At 36.8% G+C, this 19,181-nt stretch overlaps 1 protein-coding gene across 2 annotated transcripts in view; it reads right to left on the bottom strand.

Annotated features, from left to right (window-relative positions):
- Window positions 1-4,915: 4,915 nt before the first annotated feature.
- The window catches only part of LOC107654512 (contactin-associated protein 1-like), a 25,227-nt gene continuing 10,961 nt past the window's right edge, over window positions 4,916-19,181 (bottom strand). The window contains exons 5-24 of one of the 2 annotated variants that reach the window (XM_016441606.1): window positions 18,551-18,754; window positions 18,170-18,354; window positions 17,885-18,037; window positions 16,454-16,715; window positions 16,137-16,286; window positions 15,690-15,861; window positions 14,602-14,708; window positions 14,396-14,515; window positions 14,102-14,305; window positions 12,829-12,985; window positions 12,032-12,159; window positions 11,581-11,754; window positions 11,244-11,462; window positions 10,916-11,155; window positions 8,415-8,657; window positions 8,216-8,343; window positions 8,033-8,126; window positions 7,714-7,944; window positions 6,971-7,015; window positions 4,916-5,630 (exon numbers count right to left, since the gene is read on the bottom strand). In XM_016441606.1, coding sequence (XP_016297092.1) covers window positions 5,431-5,630; window positions 6,971-7,015; window positions 7,714-7,944; window positions 8,033-8,126; window positions 8,216-8,343; window positions 8,415-8,657; window positions 10,916-11,155; window positions 11,244-11,462; window positions 11,581-11,754; window positions 12,032-12,159; window positions 12,829-12,985; window positions 14,102-14,305; window positions 14,396-14,515; window positions 14,602-14,708; window positions 15,690-15,861; window positions 16,137-16,286; window positions 16,454-16,715; window positions 17,885-18,037; window positions 18,170-18,354; window positions 18,551-18,754 — 3,416 coding nt within the window. In that variant the 3' untranslated portion in view covers window positions 4,916-5,430. Of the gene's footprint in view, window positions 5,631-6,970; window positions 7,016-7,713; window positions 7,945-8,032; window positions 8,127-8,215; window positions 8,344-8,414; window positions 8,658-10,915; window positions 11,156-11,243; window positions 11,463-11,580; window positions 11,755-12,031; window positions 12,160-12,828; window positions 12,986-14,101; window positions 14,306-14,395; window positions 14,516-14,601; window positions 14,709-15,689; window positions 15,862-16,136; window positions 16,287-16,453; window positions 16,716-16,886; window positions 17,040-17,171; window positions 17,357-17,448; window positions 17,613-17,884; window positions 18,038-18,169; window positions 18,355-18,550; window positions 18,755-19,181 lie in introns of those variants that run through there. The other variant, XM_016441605.1, reaches the window with a different exon arrangement.

Genomic DNA, 19,181 nt, shown 5'->3' on the forward strand with positions numbered 1-19,181 from the left:
AGTAAATACAGTGAAATATTATACTCTCAGAAAAAAGGTACAAAGCTGTCATGGCAAAAGCTAAAAGGTACATCTGTGTACCTTATTTACCACTAAATAATGGATGGCACTTGACATGTTATTACCTACAGTGTGTGTGTATGTATATATATATATATATATATATATATTTACTTAACTGTCACTTTTGATCAAATTAATGCAGACTTGAAAAAAATCTTATGGACCCCATACCTTTAAAGGGGTCATAGGATGCCCATTTTCCACAAGTTAATATGATTCTTTAGGGTCTTAATGAAAAGTCTGTAACATAGTTTGGTTAAAATTTCTCAATGGTAGTGTCAAAAACACCTTTTTTTACCCTGTCAAAAACAGCTCTTTTCAGATCAAGCCGTTTTTGTAGCATTTCCCTTTTCAGATGTCGGGAGTAAATGACGACATATGTTCATTATTACATCCAACAACAGAATACCTCAATCGCTTAGGATTCATTCTTGTCTACATCTGCTCCAGCGGTGAAACAATGGCGGACTGATGACAGCTCAGCTCACTCAGGGCGGGTCTAAGGTAAGACGCCAGTCCAGTCTGTGCTGAAACGCTACTGTCAATCAAACTATCGTGGGAGGGGCCTGTCTGTGTGACGTCACACAGACAGGCATCTGAGATCGGCTCGATTTGAGAAAGGAGTAAAGATTTTTAGTAGATTAACAAAAAACCACTGGGTGGATTTTTATCTTTTTAGGGTGGTTGTGTACACACACTGCCAACACACATTTCAGTTCAAACAACTTGTAAAAGTGCATGTAGCATTATATGACCCCTTTAAAGGGTATTTTACCTAAATGGTATGTTTGCACCAAGTACAAATAGCAACAAATAGCATCTTGATTACAGTGCAAATAGTGATAGATGCTACTTAAACAAAGTGTTTAAAAAAATGAAAAGAAATTAAAAAATCAATGTTATTTGCACTATGGATAAATTGCCTGAGAAACAGTGGGTTAGGTTCATGAAATAGCCACTGTTAACAAAGTTGGCTGTTTGCACAAAAGATACATACAGCTACTATTGTCACCGACATGACAGTCAGAGTGGAATTCTTAAAGTTTATCCACAAGATAAATGGCCTACAAGATTTCAGATTTGTTCAAATAGGACTTGAATTACATATGTAGTGCATTTGGAAAAGATGAAGAAAATACTTCACAGTGCATTAGTGCGTTTATACAGTATGTACATGAAAAAATGCATTAAATGTAAAATGAAAAAAAGACAATACCCTACAAAACAGAGGTGAAGGTCACGTATTAAGTAATACATTTCTTCAAATGAAACAAATGGACCTCCATGTGCTAATAAGTGATGTTGTTTTCTTCAAACATTCAGTCAAATGTATGTCAATGAGGTAACTCTCCTATTAGCTGCAGTATTAAAGGGGTCATATGATGCTTTTTTAAAGATCATTATTTTGTGTATTTGGTGTAACAGAATATGTTGACATGCTTTAATGTTCAAAAAACACATTATTTTTCAAATACTGTACATTATTGTAGGAACACTCCAAAGAGAAAGGAAATCGCATCATATGACCCCTTTAACACGCAATACCTAATTTATACAAACATACATCACACGAGCTAGTGCTGAATACCAGCCCTCGATCACTGTAATTTACACTGTCCGCTCGCTTCTCATTTCACATTAACATTCATCTGGAACAGACTGGGTTACATTTACTTTTGTCTGAGCATTACCAAACTTTGGTGTTGGTGTTCAATCATTTATACTGACTGTATAGTTTTTAAAGAAAATGTCAAGTAGGAAGAGACTCTTGAGAGGTGTTTGTCCCTGTTAAATTTAATATTTCTTTACAGTAGCATTTCATTCTTAATTCAAGACACTCTTCAAAGTAAAAATGAATTGAAAGTCCATATTCCACTGGTTTAGAGGACGATAGAAGGGAAGAAGTAAAAGAATGAGGGATACATAAAGCAAAAGAATAAAAACAAGACGAAACCTGGCAGAGGTCATAAGGTTAAAGCTGGACTTATTCATTCAGTACTCACCTATTCAAAATACTCTCACATGCCTGCCTTTTTTGTACAAATTAGAATGATAAAAAGAGAAGTACACTTTATTTATACATATACATAAACAGCATAATCTGTGGGTGAATATTATGTGATCTCTTTGATAAAAGCTCTTATGGCTCTGTTAAAGAAACAGACTAAAGAACATGTGCCTGGCACTGGAAGCAGCGGATTCTTCTTTTTCGTATTGCATTTCGATGAAGAGTGCAGTAGTCTTGCAAAATGCATAGCTTCTAAAGATGTGTTCTACCTTATTTGCTCTTTTGTTTTAATAGCTCATTTTACATCTGGAAAGATGATGGAAGTGCTCTAAGCTCTTGGTAAGACTGACATCAAAACAGCTAAGAAGCAGCAGCAGCAGCAGCAGCAGCAATAATGGTGTCCTACAGCAAACACATGAATGAATGTATAAAAACCATGACTTTATACATGGGAGTCTTTCATCCACAGACCGTCTGTGATGTGTGAAAGCCTCTTGACCTCGATAATCAGACTTGTGCTGAACTGCTCAGTGTTTCATGCCAAGAAAGCTTTCATATGTGACCTCGTGTAAAAAATATCAGCTGCTTTATGATTATTTATGTCCAAAATCTACCTGTAACAAACCACCATAACACATTAAGTTTGCTGTTCCTCTAATATTCTAAAGATGCAATTTTAGTATTTCTGTTATTGTTGATCCTTTTTCTGATCAATATGTAGATTATAGGCTCCACAATTACAAGTGAACACATTCAGCCCACAGAAGCTCCACACTATAAAAAGTGCAGACTGTCTAAAACAGTGTTTCCCAAACAGTTTTTTTTCTTATGTAGCCAATAGACCCATCAAATAAGGCAAAATTACCCCATCATCACTTATAAATTAATTCAAAGAAAAACCTGAATTATGGACGAAAAACACCACAAAAATATAAAACTTGCACACATTACAAATTTTTTTTTCTCCTTAAAAATTAACTGAAAAATAGATATTCCAATAAAGATATTCCAATAAGTTTATATATATATTTGACATCCTTGTTGGGAATCACTGGTCTAAAATGCTTCATCATCAATCACGTGATATGAATACGATGTAGACTGAACAGAAGTATGACATCATTATACTCTATTATAAGAAACTATATCGCTTTGCTTTGGCCCACAGGAAGAACTCTATTGAAAAGACAAGCTTCAACTCCAAACACTGATCTGTGGCATCATTATAATCAGACACACTCTCAAACACAACACAGTTTTTTTACCTGCCCTCATTCATGTACTGTTAGGTTTGTATAAACTGAAACTTTATTTCAGAGTCAAAAAGTCTAGAGAATGGCTTGAAAAGGCTGGTGTGTGTTGCTGGAGCAGCAGTGAGAAGAACATGTAGCTCTCTATGCCACGCCGTTACCAACCCTGAGACATACAGTACAACACAACTGGGCTTTAGTCAAGAAACATTTCTATGTAAATCTTTCATGGAGCTAAAATTCCTTCTGCTTGTTTCATGAGGCCTACTGTGTGGTTTTTACAAAAAATATCCTAATCTTTATGAATCTTATACCACATAATGCTGTTCACAAGCAAGATGTAATATGGCTACTATCACAAAAACACCTTTCTGCAGTTTTTGATATGCCACAGAAATAATATTTCCCCAGAGACATTATTGTTCAGCACATTAATGTCATTGTGCTCTAAAGAAGCTGAAGCCATTCAATGCCATTGACTCTTCATCTCTTATACGCGCTGCAACCAATTGTAGACAGTAGTAAGACACACATATGTGACCCTGGACCACAAAACCAGTCATAAGGGTCAATAAATAGATTTATACATCATCTGAACGCTGAATAAATAAGCTTTCCATTGATGTATGGTTTGTTAGGACAGGACATTATTTGGCCGAGATATAACTATTTGAAAATCTGGAATCTGAGAGTGATAAAAAAAATCAAAATATTGAGAAAATCGCCTTTAAAGTTGTACAAATTAAGTACTTAGCAATGCATATTACTAATCAAAAATTAAGTTTTAATATATTTACGGTAGGAAATTTACAAAATATCTTCCTGGAACATGATCTTTATTTAATGTCCTAATGATTTTTGACATAAAAGAAAAATCAATAATTTTGACCCAAACAATGTATTTTTGGCTATTGCTACAAATATACCCCAGCGACTTAAGACTGGTTTTGTGCTCCAGGGTCACATGTAAATACTTATATACCATTAGCTATGTCTGAGCTAATTCCTCCATACGTTAATGAAGTTTCAGTGATGTTAAAACAGATCACATTTTCCAAGCACTGTACTCTGAAGGTTGTTGTTTTGCATTTTGTGTGGATTCTCTCATGAACACAACAACATGGCTATCGAACACACTACTTCTGCCAGTACACACAATAATGAGCCAAAACTTTCACTTAAGTTTATACAGGGTTCCCACACCCTTACACCAATTCATTTTAAATTTTTCCGGTAATTTATGATTTTTTTTTTCAATAATACAGATTTGTATTACAGTATACTATTTATTTTATGGGCATAACTAAAACGATTTATTCTGACTACAGGAATTTCGTATTTTCAAGATGTTTTATCAATTTTCATTTTTCTGGTTTCCCAGCCAATTGTGATAAAAAAAAAAAGAGATTTTGAAAATGTTTTTATTGAGATTGCATTCACAAAAAGTGAACTTGTAACCAATAAAATATTTTTGAGATGGGCATAACTACAAAGATTTATATTACAGACTACAGAAATGAACATGAATTAAGATTTTATTAATTTTCACGACTTTTCCAGTTGTTTATGATATTTAAAAATAATAATGATTTTGTAAAAACAATTTCCACACAAAAATCTAATTTCTAACCAATAAAATATCATTGTGATGGTCATGACTATATAAATATATATTTACAACACGCATTTCCAAGACTTTTCCATGATTGTAATCATTTCCAGTACTGTTTTCTAGGCCTGGAAATCACAGTTCTTAAATACCCTGATATTTCCTGATATCTCTATGACCGTGGGAACCCTGGATCGATCTTTCAAAGTTTCTTGTAATGTTGCTGAGGCACTTCAGTCGGCCTGCACTGCTAGTGCTCATTGATCAGATGGTAAATTGTCTCTAGCCTGCTTATTTTGAACCCTGCCAAAAGCACCAAATATCAGATTACACTGTACAAATAATGGGACAGAAAAATAAATATAGTTACATTACCATAAAGGCAAAAGATACATAAAAAAAAAAATCACATTTGCAACTCATTCCTCAGTCTTCACCATTTACCTCCCTCATAATCACCAGCACTCCTCTCTTTTCCTCCAGACATCACTCAGTCTGTGTTATTCATTGGGACTTTCCTCCTGTATTTCTGGCAGGTTCTTTCTATCCTTGCGCAGAGTATCGGTGAGGGGCCGAGCGGAGCTGGGGGACTCCAGCTGCTTCGGTTCATTAGTGTGGTAACTGCCTTTATACCTGTACAGGTAAATGTAGAGGCCGTACAGGATCAGGAAGAGCAGCATCAGAGACACTGTCACGATTACTGTGGAGAAAATGACAAAGAGAGAGAGAGAGAGAGAGAGAGAGAGAGAGCAGTTGTTAGCATTAAGCTTAATACTCTTACTGTGCTCTAGTTGAGCCGTCTGCAAATGATGGCTTAAACATAATTTGTATCATGTTGCAGAATTGACAGAAGAGACTGCTGACTGTCAGCTCAAATGTACTCATAAGCTTTAAAGGGATAGTTCACCCAAAAATGAACATTTTCGGCATCATTTACTTACTCTCGTGGTGTTCCAAACCTGTATGCTGTCATATTTTTCTGTGAAACACAAATAGAAAATTTTCATGCAACCAAACTGATATGGATTATTTTTATGATTACCAAAGTTCACTTTGAGGTGGTCACTATTGTTATTATGGAAAAGAGCAGCATAAAGATTCTTTGTGTTCCACAAAATAACAGTATACAGGTTTGGAACAACATGAGAGTCAGCAAATGATGACAGAATGTTCATTTTTGGGAGAATTGTTAGTAAGGAGGATTAAGTGTGTGTGTGTGTGTGTGTGTGTGTGTGTGTGTGTGTGTGTGTGTGTGTGGGAGAAACAAGTCTTGTTCATCCAGGAAACGAGATGACAATCAGACAGTTAAAGAAGAAGAGGATTTGAGTGAAGCACTGGAGAAACAAGTCTTGTTTATCCTGGAAAAGAGATGACAATCAGACAGTTAGAAAAAAAAGAGGATTTGAGTGAAGCAATGATGGATAAGTGCAAATGACGAGCAAGGATTCTGATAAATCTCTTTAGGAAAATGTAAGTGTTCAGTTTGAAAAATGGTCTTGTTGTATTGTTTTGATGAGTCTTTGATTTTTAAATGATCTCATTAGTATTATAATAGAAGAAAAATAATAATAATTTAACAGATTAATGTAACAGTGACATATTTTGAAATATGGTCATTTGTAAAGATCTGACGCTTAATACACCTTGATTTATTCCACATACAGTATATTATCCTTATATGACGTTTTATCACTGATTATACCAAATTTCTGTCACGTGCAGAAGATCGTCTTTATGCAGAAGCTTATATTCCCATTAATGTTCCCTAATCCTGTGTTTGGCAAATTAAGAGGATTTTAAAAACAGGTTTTAGCAGCACAAACAGAGAAGATCAGCATGATTTGCAGGTCTGGCTGAAATGCTGAATAGGAATAAAAGACAAGGAAAAGCAAGAAGAACAGAATACATTAGTATAAATACATTTTAAAAATTGTTTTGTCACTTTTATTAGGAGGATGGTGGAAATCTGACAGGAATTTAAAAATAGTGCTATATATGCTTTAAAACAAGATAATAAAATGAGTGTGACTGTAAACTTACGTGTCATCCAAGGTGGGGTAACATCATCATGAATGTAATAAAAGACTAAAAAGAAAAAAAAAATTGAGGGTTAAAAACAACTTTTAATCACAGTGTAAAGTACAATAATCATATACTATAAGAGTAAAAAAAAATACATTTGTTTAAAACAAATCCTTTTACAGTACATACACTAATAACTTGCTCAAAAGTAATAAAAGTAAATACATTGGACCATATCTTTGTGATATAGTCTGATTTACTTTACTTCACCCTGCACTTATTTACTTTCACTACCATTCAAATGTTTTGAGGTCAGATTTTAAATGTTTGTGAAATAATTATTTTACGCTGACCAGGCTGCATTTATCTGATCATAAAATGTACAGTAAAAAAAAACAAAAAAATGCAGCCATTACTCTTCCATTCTTCAGTGTCACATGATTCTACAAAATCATTCTAATATGCTTGCTTGCTCCTCAAAAAAACGTGTTATTATCATAATTGAAAACAGTTGTGCTGCTTGATATTTTTGTGGAAACCTTGATACATTTTTTCAGGATTCTTTGATGAGTGGAAAGTTAAAAATAACAGCATTTATTTGAAATAGAAATCTTTTGCAACATTATAAATGTCTTTACTGTAACTTTTTATCAATTTGATGTATCCTTTCAGAATAAAAGTATTAATTTCTTTCCAAAAACATTTGAACCGTAGTGTATGCTAGAAGGCAATCATGCGAATGTCAGTATATGTAGTCTTACACAGGCCAGTGAACCAGGGGTCATCCTCCCAAGGGACATATCCTAAAACAGGGGGAAACGCCCCACAGTTAGACTCCACCACATAGCCTTGAGTCGTCACCGGTGGATTGGTTACATTGGGTCGGAAGTAAGCCTTCAGCGGGGCAAAAATATTATATCGGACCCCTGATATACAGCCCATAAAACCTGGACTGTTGTGCCTCTGAATTTCGTAGTCGACACCTCCCACCTCTATGAAGAAGAAAAGAAATCAGATCAATCTATTAAATGCAACTTTTCATCCACAGGCAACAAGTTAAGATAAATATGCTCGTCTTACCCATGACTCTACCCAAGAATATAGACTTTGGTGAATCAAATCTGGGAATCTCTCCTGGTATTAACTTCTCAATCCATGGATCCATGTAATCCACCTAGATCCAGGTGCAAATACACACACAAACAGTGCACTTTTGCTATGCTAATAACTCTAGATCTAGTTTGATCTAGTTTGAGATCCTACCTGTGTCCATATGGTGTAGTTGTGTCGAGTGATGTTGACGAAATGAGGGAAGCCGTCGGCCATGCTTCTGTCAGTCAACTTAAATTTGTAGCTTATTATCCCAAGCCGATATCTCAGCGAAAGAGTCCCTGCAAAGGTGGTGACATCAGTGCTAAAGCTAATCTTTTGTATGCTTCGGTGTGATTGTGTGTGTGTTTACCATCTTTCTTGAGCAGTACAGCAATGTAATCATTGCTGAAGGAGCTGATATAAAGCAGCACCGCTGGGGCCTGTAGAGTGCTGAAGCTGAACTCTATGTCATCAGTTGTCGTGTTGTAGCCGAGGGTGAAGTTGTGCCAGTGAGGCTCTATCCAAAAGTTCGCCCACCATGCGTCAAAGGAAATCGGCTCTTTGCGGATGTCATACCGCAACCACGCTCCCACATCAAAGAATGCCCCAATATCTAAAAGGATGTGACACAAGCAGAGATCACAGTGTTGTTTATGTCAGGTCATGTCTCACGGACAATCCTCACACATGCTGATGTAACTAGCTTTTAGAAAAAAAAATGGACATGATAGAGAAAGTTTATCATAATAACACGTCTTTAGACTCGAAAAGAATAGGCTTGTAACAGTTTGTATAATATTTTAGTACAAGAAGTTAGTATTAAGTTTGTATACCTGTGTGGGATTTAAATCGTAATATCATGGCTGTCAAGTGATTTAATAACTATTAATATAATTTTTTTTGTGTGTTTTTCAGTTCCTTTTCAAAAAGAAAAAAGTAGAGAAACATTAAATATATGCAATCACATTGTCACGAATCCTATCCATGGACTACTGTCCGATTGCCACCAGAGGTCACCCTTTCCGATTACATTGACTCTCACACTACACAAACTGTTACACGTCACCCTGGACTACATTTCCCATGCTCCATTGCACTAATCACAAGCTCACCTGAAACCAATCACACACACTACATAAGCCACACTCAAACCATTACAGACTGCCGAGTATTGTGTGTGATTGGTTTCAGGTGAGCTTGTGATGTAGTCCAGGGTGACGTGTAACAGTTTGTGTAGTGTGAGAGTCAATGTAATCGGAAAGGGTGACCTCTGGTGGCAATCGGACGGAAGTCCATGGACAGGATTCGTGACACACATACACAACCATATTTCTAAAATCTTAAGAAAAAAAAATCCAGTCCTTGAATCTGACTGCTCGAGTAGCATTGCAATTAAAAAATATTAGGATTTTTTTTTTTTATCTGTGTTTGTCAGGTCCAGGTTTTACAGCGACTCTTTCTGAAAGTTACATAGTTTCACCAGTAGGTGGAGACAATTGAATGTCTTTATGAGTGAATCATTTAACTGATTCACTTAATCAGTTTATTCAAAACGCCGATTCATTCAGAAACAAAACAAGTGACAGGCTGAATTCAGAACTGAAATAGTAAGAGTAATTTGTTAGTATGTTGTTCCAAACTCGGTCCTGAGTCGTTGAATCATTTACTCAACCAGTTTGTTCAAAAACACTGATTTATTTGGCAACAAAACAAGTGACTGGCTGCATCCAAAATCACATACTCTCTCAGGAGGTACATCTTCTGAATAAGTACTTACTTTGTGACTGAAAGTATGTTCTATATAGTATAAATGTATGTAGAATGAAAATAGTTTGGATCTACTACATTCAACACGTTGTTATTGTCATATGACCTTCCAGCATCAGTTGTATCGCTACATAGCCAGTTACAAAACATCAACTGTGGCCTCATGGGATAGATAAGTGTCCACTGGACAATAGTAAGTAATCTGAGTAATGGGTAATTTGTGCTACAGTTTTATGAATACTATGCAAATTGTATGCAGCCACTGTTTTAAGAGATATTGAATCATTTAACTCAACTGATTTGTTCAAAATATTCTGTCCAATAAGGTCCCCACAATAACATTTGTATTGATGATTATATTTAATTTGTTGTGTAAAGAATCAAATTTTCTATTAACTGACAAATGGGTGCTTAATTATTTAACTGCATTTTAACTCATTTAACTTTGACAGCTCTACTAATTTATTGTAGATTTAATTATATTCCTGTAGCAAGATACTGTATATATATTTATGACTTAAATCATGAGCACATTATGAATCCTGTAGGTGAGTGTATTAAGATTTATCTGTAGCAAGATACTGTATATATATTTATGACTTAAACCATGAGCACATTATGAATCCTGTAGGTGAGTGTATTAAGATTTATTGAGAAAAAAAAAAACAATTAAGCTCAAAGACAAAGATCTTAAATATTCCCACACAGATTATCAAAAAATGCAGTTTAATTCACGGAACAGACAAATCCCTCTCTGTTAGCCTGGATTTAGATGCTTAAAATGGAAAGTGGACACAAAAGTCAAAGTCTGTCACTCTCTCTTTTTCAGGCAGTGAATCTCTCTTTAACAGATTCTCAGAGGCACCAGTTTGCTTGTTGCTCAAATTTTTTATCCTTCACTTGAATCAGTTTTAATCCTTTAAATCTCCTAATCACGGTTTCATGAAATTAAAATGCGTTTGTAATAATTAGTCTTTCCCCAGATGAAGATGAAAAGATATCATTTCAAATTTGCACGTTTATTAGAAAACAGTCAGTTTTGCGCCATGTCAATTTGTGCCAGCATAAGTGTGAGAGAGCATATGCAAATGTGTGTTAACTCACCTAAATGACAGTAATAGCCATCGAAGGCTGTGTTATTGCAGTCACAGGCGTATGAAGCGTAGCCATCAATGCACTGGCCTCCGTTTCGACACGGTATGGAGGCATTCATACACGCTCCGGTGCAGTTTCTACGTATGCCAGCCCTCTCGTCAACCTTACCCTCCAAATCCACAGGCACCCCGTTCATCCTCAGCCCACGCAGACAACCCAGAAAAGGCCTTAAGGTGTGATTGGCCGCCCCTGAATAAAGATGCATGGTATCAACTGCCTAAAGCAATATTTTCATATCACATGACTCTGCTTGAAACTCCAGCTCTATAATTCTTACCTACGAGCAGGGGTTGAGTGAACTCCATAGTGATGTAGGTTTGGCCCGGAAACTTGTGAATGGCCGGAGGCAGGAAATCAACCTTGAGACGTGCCAATTTCACATTGATTTCAGCTTCTACATAGTGCCATTCATTATCATTGAGAGGTTTAGGAGAGCGCAGGGTCACGTTTCTAATCCCATCACCCACCATGAAGATGAAAACCACCTCAGTTGTAGCTGTGAAAATTTAAGCAGAAACTGCTGAAGGAGACATCAGAATCAGTAGATATACAGCATATATTTTTAGGATTTACAATGGGAATTACAGTTACTCTGCCATGGAAACAACACTCACAATTGAGTTCAATTCGTAAGAAATTACGCAGGTGGTCATCTGAGCTTTCCACAAACACTCCGTTAGTTCGGTAGGTCCTGAAGTGGAATGTGATGTCAGCACTGATGCCGGGCTTGAAGGTCGGGAACGTCAGATAGGTGGGCTTGGTGAAAGCTATAGTGCTCCAGATACTCCCTAAGAGAAGGATTTCCCCAATAACAAATCAGTGCAAATATACAGTAGAATTACTCAAATCAACATTTTATGCTAATTACTTTAGTTATTTGGTAATTATATGTGTGTTAATGAGGATCATGTTCAGTCAACCATCAAAATAAACCCTTATCGGGTCATTTAAAGCTGCTTTGCTTTGTGTTTATTTTGTGATACATCAAATTATTGTACATTTCCCTTTACTCACATGTCAGAAAGACTTTTCATCCATTTTATCTTTGTAACATTCATTACTCACGGTCTCCATGGCAGTACAGTGCCCCAACACTGTAGCGCGCTTCTGAACCGGTGCGGTTAGTGTCTCCTATGACAATCCTCCTGACAGGCAGGTGGTCTCGGAACGACAGGTAGCCCTTATCTGAGTGCCTGGTGAATAGAAATTAGCCTTTAAAATAATCAATTCATATTTAGCTTGTACTTATAAACTACTGTTCAAACGTTTAGGGTTGATTAGATTTTTTTTTTTCAAGTTTTTGAAGGAATTCTCTTATGCTCACCAAGGCTGCATTTATTTGATTAAAAAAACAGTAGTAATGTGAAAAATTAGTACAGGTTATAATAACTGTTTTCTATTTGCATATATTTTAAAATGTAATTTATGCCCGTTATGTCAAAGCTGAATTTTCAGCATCATTACTCCAGTCTTCAGTGTTACATGATCCTCCAGAAATGATATTAAATGTGTTGATTTGGAGCTTTGGAAACATTTCTTATTATTGGACTGCACTGCTTATTTTTGTAGAGACTGAGACACATTTTTTTCAGGATTCTTTGTTTAATAGAAAGTTCAAAAGAACAGCATTTATTTGAAATTCTTTCCAAAAAAAAAAAAAAAAACCTTACTTACACCAAACATTTAAACAGTCATGTATACATATAGTATAGTACAGTATATAAATAGTACATGCATAGTGCAGTTCCCTGAGGTCCATTTATTTTCTATCTTTAATAATATAAAACACCACCATACAGACATCATAAAAGGCATGCTTAGATAATAAAAAAAATTGTTTTCATTTGTTTATTCATTCTCACCATTGACGGTAGTCTGCGTCACAGTTGCACCAGTACTTGGAGTCAGTGCAAGTTTGATTGACAGCACATCCACATTTCCCACTTTCAGGGAAAGCTCCTCCCCAGTATTCATGACTCTCATTATGCCGACCAATCCAGTAAGTGTAAGGCCGTCCATCTGTTTACAACAATAAATAAAACCAAAGAAACACTGCATACCTATTGTAGGCAAGCCAGTCTCACAAAGCAGGGGACCATGACGACTGAGCCCTACTACGTAAACTCATTTGAATGGTAAAGGCTGACTGATACGATTCCTATAATTACTCAGCAGAGAAAAAGGCTGAGAAGGTCAGTGACACTAATTATGTTCAAGTTCCTGGCAGTTCAGCTGAGTCAGACCATCTAGTGTTTTTGCACTGATTCCCCTAAGATCCTAGCTAAGATCAATACTTCAACAGCCATCTAAAATTCACAGCTGTAGTTCCTTCTTATTCTACTATGCTATATTTTAGCTACATAGTGATGGCTGCTTATAGAGTACACTGTAACGCAACATTTAAATACATTCATTTCTACTGTGGAATGCTAAAGGTTTTTGAAGAACACACTGTCCACTCTTTTCAATATAACAAAAGTGAATTAGGATTGGGGATGTCAAGCACCAAAATAAAAAAATAAATGCAATTAAAAAAGAAGAAGAAGAAGAAGAAACATCATAAATGTATCATTATTCCCTGTATTTTCAAGGCATAAGTCATTACTAACTCAAATACTCTACTTACTATGTACCTCTAGTGAGCTGCCAACTGCTATGACTAGATTTTGAATCAGCAAGTTTGATCACCAGACCAGTCTGATATGTGAACAAATTATTCACCAGTTTTGTGTACTGCATTAACCGATTCATTGAAAAGATCCAGCTCAAAAATATGATTCGTTCATGAATTGGTCATTGCTAATTGCCTCATGAATGCTGGTGATTGCAAGAGATTAAGAATTTCAGTGGATAATGAGTTAAATTTTACACTAAATATTTCATATAGCTACAGAATGCAGGAGTCGTATATGGACTAATCACATACTTAGAGTTGCTAGGATTGTCTTCAGAAAGTCCCATTTTGAGAAGCACTGATTAACCTCATACGGGTTTGGAACATGAGGGTAAATCAATTATGACAGAATTTTCATTTTTGGGTGAATTATCCCATTCATTTCAATCACTGGCTATAAATGACCAAGGATATTCCACATACTGATTTCCACCTGTCATTGTTCAAACTTTTTAACTTACGTGGAGTATTGAGGAGGCGTGACTTGTAGCATGAGAACTCAATCCACTGTTCGCAGTATAAAGACGTGTTTGCTAGGGCAGTGACTTCATCCCACGATGCATTTACATACTGGAGGTCCCCAATATACGGTCGATCCATGGTGGAGCCGCTCACTTTGGTGCTTTTCATGCGGTTGTGCTCAATAACGGTCCATGATTTTTGCACTAAAAATATTATAGGATAAACCTCAGCTTGTTGTGAAAAATCATTCTAAATTGCTTTCAACATGTCAATCTGTTTTGCTTCATACATACACATATTGCAGTAGACCGTGAAAGGCTTCAGTGGTCCGCTCAGATCTGGATCTATGGTGTAGTTGCCTGACCAGTACTTCCCATTCAGTCTGTAGGCCTCACATGACTCCCTGTAGACCGCTGAGATGATGAGAGAGAGACTTAATTCTCATGTTTCACCAACAAAAAGTCAATACAGAGGAATCTCCTCAATAAAGGACACTCACAGTTATGACAAACTTCCCCCTTGTAGCCGGTGTTGTTACACACACACAGGAAGTCATTCCAGGACTGAATACACCTGCCTTCATGTTCACAAGGGTTTGGACTGCACCTGAGAAAAAAACAAGAGACGGTCGACATTTTAATAATGCACGTCTCAAGATATTACCTGTCATGTTTTCTTGTCAATACTGTTGTTGCATATTGTACAAAATATGATTTGCAGATGACACTAATATGAGATGAATCAACCTGAGAGTTATATTCTCAGATCAAAACAAGAATACAAATTTATTTTCTGTGTTTTTTTTTATTCATCTTATGATTGATTTATCTGGTTTTTCTCCTTTGTGAGGCTTTGTTTCTCCTTTATGAGTATTTATATGATTGCATGTTTGTATTATTGTTATTAATATTTTTGACAATAACCGACACTTTGAAAAAACATTTTTTATTTGTATTTTTATTTTGTAATCCAGTACAAACACTTATATTTTCGTAAATCAAGATACAATTACTTGTGAAAATATTAATTCATATTTTCTAAAAATCTATCAAAATTAAGTGAGTTTATGTTTAAAACAAGGGGGAAAAATCTGTCTGTAGGGAAAGGAAAATAAAGTTAATTCGAAGGGAAAACAGGATTACTGTCCTACCTGACAGATTTTTTCTTGTTTCAGATCATTTTGATTTGTTTCTCAGAAAACAAGACTAGAGAAGTCATTCATAGCTTCTAAAGTAAATCTATATTGATTTAGGAATGTTTAGATATTTGTACTGGTGTCAAATAGTATCAGAATCTTTTTTTTTTTTTTTTGCATTTTCATTTTTCTTATGTTCATCCTGATTGCCTATTACAGATTAAGACATTAGACTTTGACGTAAGAAATAAACACTAAACTTTTATCCCACACATGCATGCTAGTTTTCAGATCATGGTGGTGACTTCCCATTGATATGTATTGTTTTTATAGAGCTGAGCTCCTGATATGTCCTACAAGTATATTTGACTCCTACAGAAGAATTTTGTATTTTACATGCTTCTATAATTGCGAGGACAGTGTTGGCAAAACCCACCCACACAAACACACACCTATCAGTGATTCCGCAGGTGCCCAGCAGGATTTCGGCATATCTGCCCCATTTCCTCTGCAGCATGACATCTATATCCACCGGCTCATCATCTATAAAGATCTGCTGCATGCAGCCATGGAAGCGAGACAGCTTGGTCACACAGCGTGCCGTGTTATTGGTCTTAGGACAACCTGCAGCACATCAGACATGAAAAATGTATCTAGTTATCTGCTATGCAACTGAAAGGCACTGAATACATTCACATTTAGTATAGATTAGAAACATTAATGTAGCATTTATGGAGTGTGCATATTTATGTATAACAGATGAAACATGCATACTATTGCAAACATTAACATTGTTGCACAGTAATTTTTGAGGCAGTTTTACAGAAGAGTGTCACTCAGTTTTAGTCATGTGGCATTGAATCATAACAGACTAATGCTCCTTATATTCTGTTACTTACCCCCGAAGAAATAGCGGTCTCCTGTACGAACCATGAAAGGGTTGGTAATCTTCAGTGGTGAGCTTTCATCTTCATCTATAGTGATAGTTAATAAGTTGTCTTTGGCAGTCAGGTCTACTGTGTGCCAGAAGCCGTCATTGAGACGGTACCCTGAGACAAGACAAAATAGGATAATATTTACTGTACTGTATATAATATTTCATCTGGTGTTGGTTCTGCTAAACTCCTGGTCTTAAAGGGCTCCATTCAGTCCTCTCTTATAGAAACAGAGTTCAAAATGTCATAACGAAAACTATGGACACAATCCTCAATCATACCTGCAGCGAAGCGTAATCTTTTGTTTCCAGGCTGCATTAGAGTGATGTTGACTTGTCCTTCGCTGAGGCCCAGCTCCAGAGAGCCCAACTCATCTGCAAACCTGGTGAACATCAATAAGCCTGTGTAGTCCCATGAGCGAAACTTAAACTTCACTGCCAGACGGTTCTTCCGGAAGAAGCCGGGGAGCTGCAGGTAGTTGTTGGGTCCTGCAAAGGTCATAGGCTTCCAGAGGAGATCACGGCAAGTATAATGCATCTTTTTCTGAAGAAAGGCAGATGAGAAGATGGAAATATACATATCACAAATATTTTGCAAAAGAAATACAATGGTCATCCAAATGTGACATAATATGTGATTCTACATCTCTTAATAATTCACCCCACACTATGCTCTTGCTGTTGGTCGTGTGAATTTTAGGAAATCTCAACATGCCTTTTTAGGAGCTAGTCGAATTTCAGGCTCCTGGTACTGTGTCTTGTAGATGATATTGATTCCATTGATAAAGACGTTTTCCATGCAGCCACGGAAGTTAACCTTACCGGGCAGATGGGGCACGTCTTTCTCAATCACGCCGCCAACATAAATCTAAAGAGAAATGGATAATTGCTGTGATCAGGATGCAGGGAACATTGATTCTTCATTTAAATCTTCTGAACGAATGCGAGTCATTTAGTGAAGTGTGCATTAATAGTCTATGTGTATAATCCAACACAACACCTGCTTGTCCAGATCAAGGTACTGGAACTCTCCGTTGAGGACAGCAGGCTCAGTCTGGCTGTCCAAGGTGAAATTAACCTCTCGTCCGTAGCGCTTGATGGTGACATAATGCCAGTGTTGAGTGTCCAGTAGGTTTCCCAGCATCATTGTGGTCATCCCATTGGTGTCATGGACAGTGCTACTCCCTGAAAAAGAGCAGAAATACATGTCCTGTGATTGTAGATAGATAGATAGATAGATAGATAGATAGATAGATAGATAGATTTATCATCATTACCCAGGCTGATATGTAAGTAGAGGCGTCCAATCTTCAGCTCTAGAGTGATGGAGTCTCCCTGCAGACCTTCACTGTGCAGGAGAACACCATCCTTTTCCAAGGTCTTAAAGTTTAAAGCGTAGTGGTCCTGAAGTGTCCTCATCCTGCCCCGTGGAAATGAATACGCCACCATGTTATCCCCCTCAAACTGCATCAGGTAGTTGTTGGGTCCTGCAAAGGTCATAGGCTTCCAGAGGAGATCACGGCAAGTATAATGCATCTTTTTCTGAAGAAAGGCAGATGAGAAGATGGAAATATACATATCACAAATATTTTGCAAAAGAAATACAATGGTCATCCAAATGTGACATAATATGTGATTCTACATCTCTTAATAATTCACCCCACACTATGCTCTTGCTGTTGGTCGTGTGAATTTTAGGAAATCTCAACATGCCTTTTTAGGAGCTAGTCGAATTTCAGGCTCCTGGTACTGTGTCTTGTAGATGATATTGATTCCATTGATAAAGACGTTTTCCATGCAGCCACGGAAGTTAACCTTACCGGGCAGATGGGGCACGTCTTTCTCAATCACGCCGCCAACATAAATCTAAAGAGAAATGGATAATTGCTGTGATCAGGATGCAGGGAACATTGATTCTTCATTTAAATCTTCTGAACGAATGCGAGTCATTTAGTGAAGTGTGCATTAATAGTCTATGTGTATAATCCAACACAACACCTGCTTGTCCAGATCAAGGTACTGGAACTCTCCGTTGAGGACAGCAGGCTCAGTCTGGCTGTCCAAGGTGAAATTAACCTCTCGTCCGTAGCGCTTGATGGTGACATAATGCCAGTGTTGAGTGTCCAGTAGGTTTCCCAGCATCATTGTGGTCATCCCATTGGTGTCATGGACAGTGCTACTCCCTGAAAAAGAGCAGAAATACATGTCCTGTGATTGTAGATAGATAGATAGATAGATAGATAGATAGATAGATAGATAGATAGATAGATAGATAGATAGATAGATAGATAGATAGATAGATAGATAGATAGATAGATAGATAGATAGATAGATAGATAGATAGATAGATAGATAGATAGATAGATTTATCATCATTACCCAGGCTGATATGTAAGTAGAGGCGTCCAATCTTCAGCTCTAGAGTGATGGAGTCTCCCTGCAGACCTTCACTGTGCAGGAGAACACCATCCTTTTCCAAGGTCTTAAAGTTTAAAGCGTAGTGGTCCTGAAGTGTCCTCATCCTGCCACGTGGGAATGAATATGCCACCATGTCATCCCCCTCAAACTGCATCACATATGAGTCTGTTAGGGTCAAAGGTCAAAGAGTATGAAGAAGACTGTCAAAAACTGTATTGGAAGATGTTCTTCATCTTAAAAACCAAACACAAAATTGACAAACCAGTATGTCTAGTTCTACTAGATGAGCGGCAGGAACCCAGATCATCAAGGGGTACACAGTGTCTCCCTAATTGCTTCTAGCTTGCATAAATTAGCATAAGACAATGTTCATAGCTGTTGAATTTACAAATGAATATTCAATTAATCCATAAGCTTAACAGGCAGTAGGTGTGAGTGCTTGATATTGTATCGACCGAAGACCGGAGTATTGTTATTGTTATTTTTTGCAGTGCAAAGATATTAACATTTAAATGATACTCTGCTTGGCACACTGCACGCACGCACACACACACACGCACGCACGCGCGCACACACACACACACACACACAT

The sequence above is a fragment of the Sinocyclocheilus anshuiensis genome, unplaced genomic scaffold (genome assembly GCF_001515605.1).
Source record: "Sinocyclocheilus anshuiensis isolate Anshui unplaced genomic scaffold, SAMN03320099.WGS_v1.1 scaffold419, whole genome shotgun sequence".
Classification (NCBI taxonomy): Eukaryota; Metazoa; Chordata; class Actinopteri; order Cypriniformes; family Cyprinidae; genus Sinocyclocheilus; species Sinocyclocheilus anshuiensis.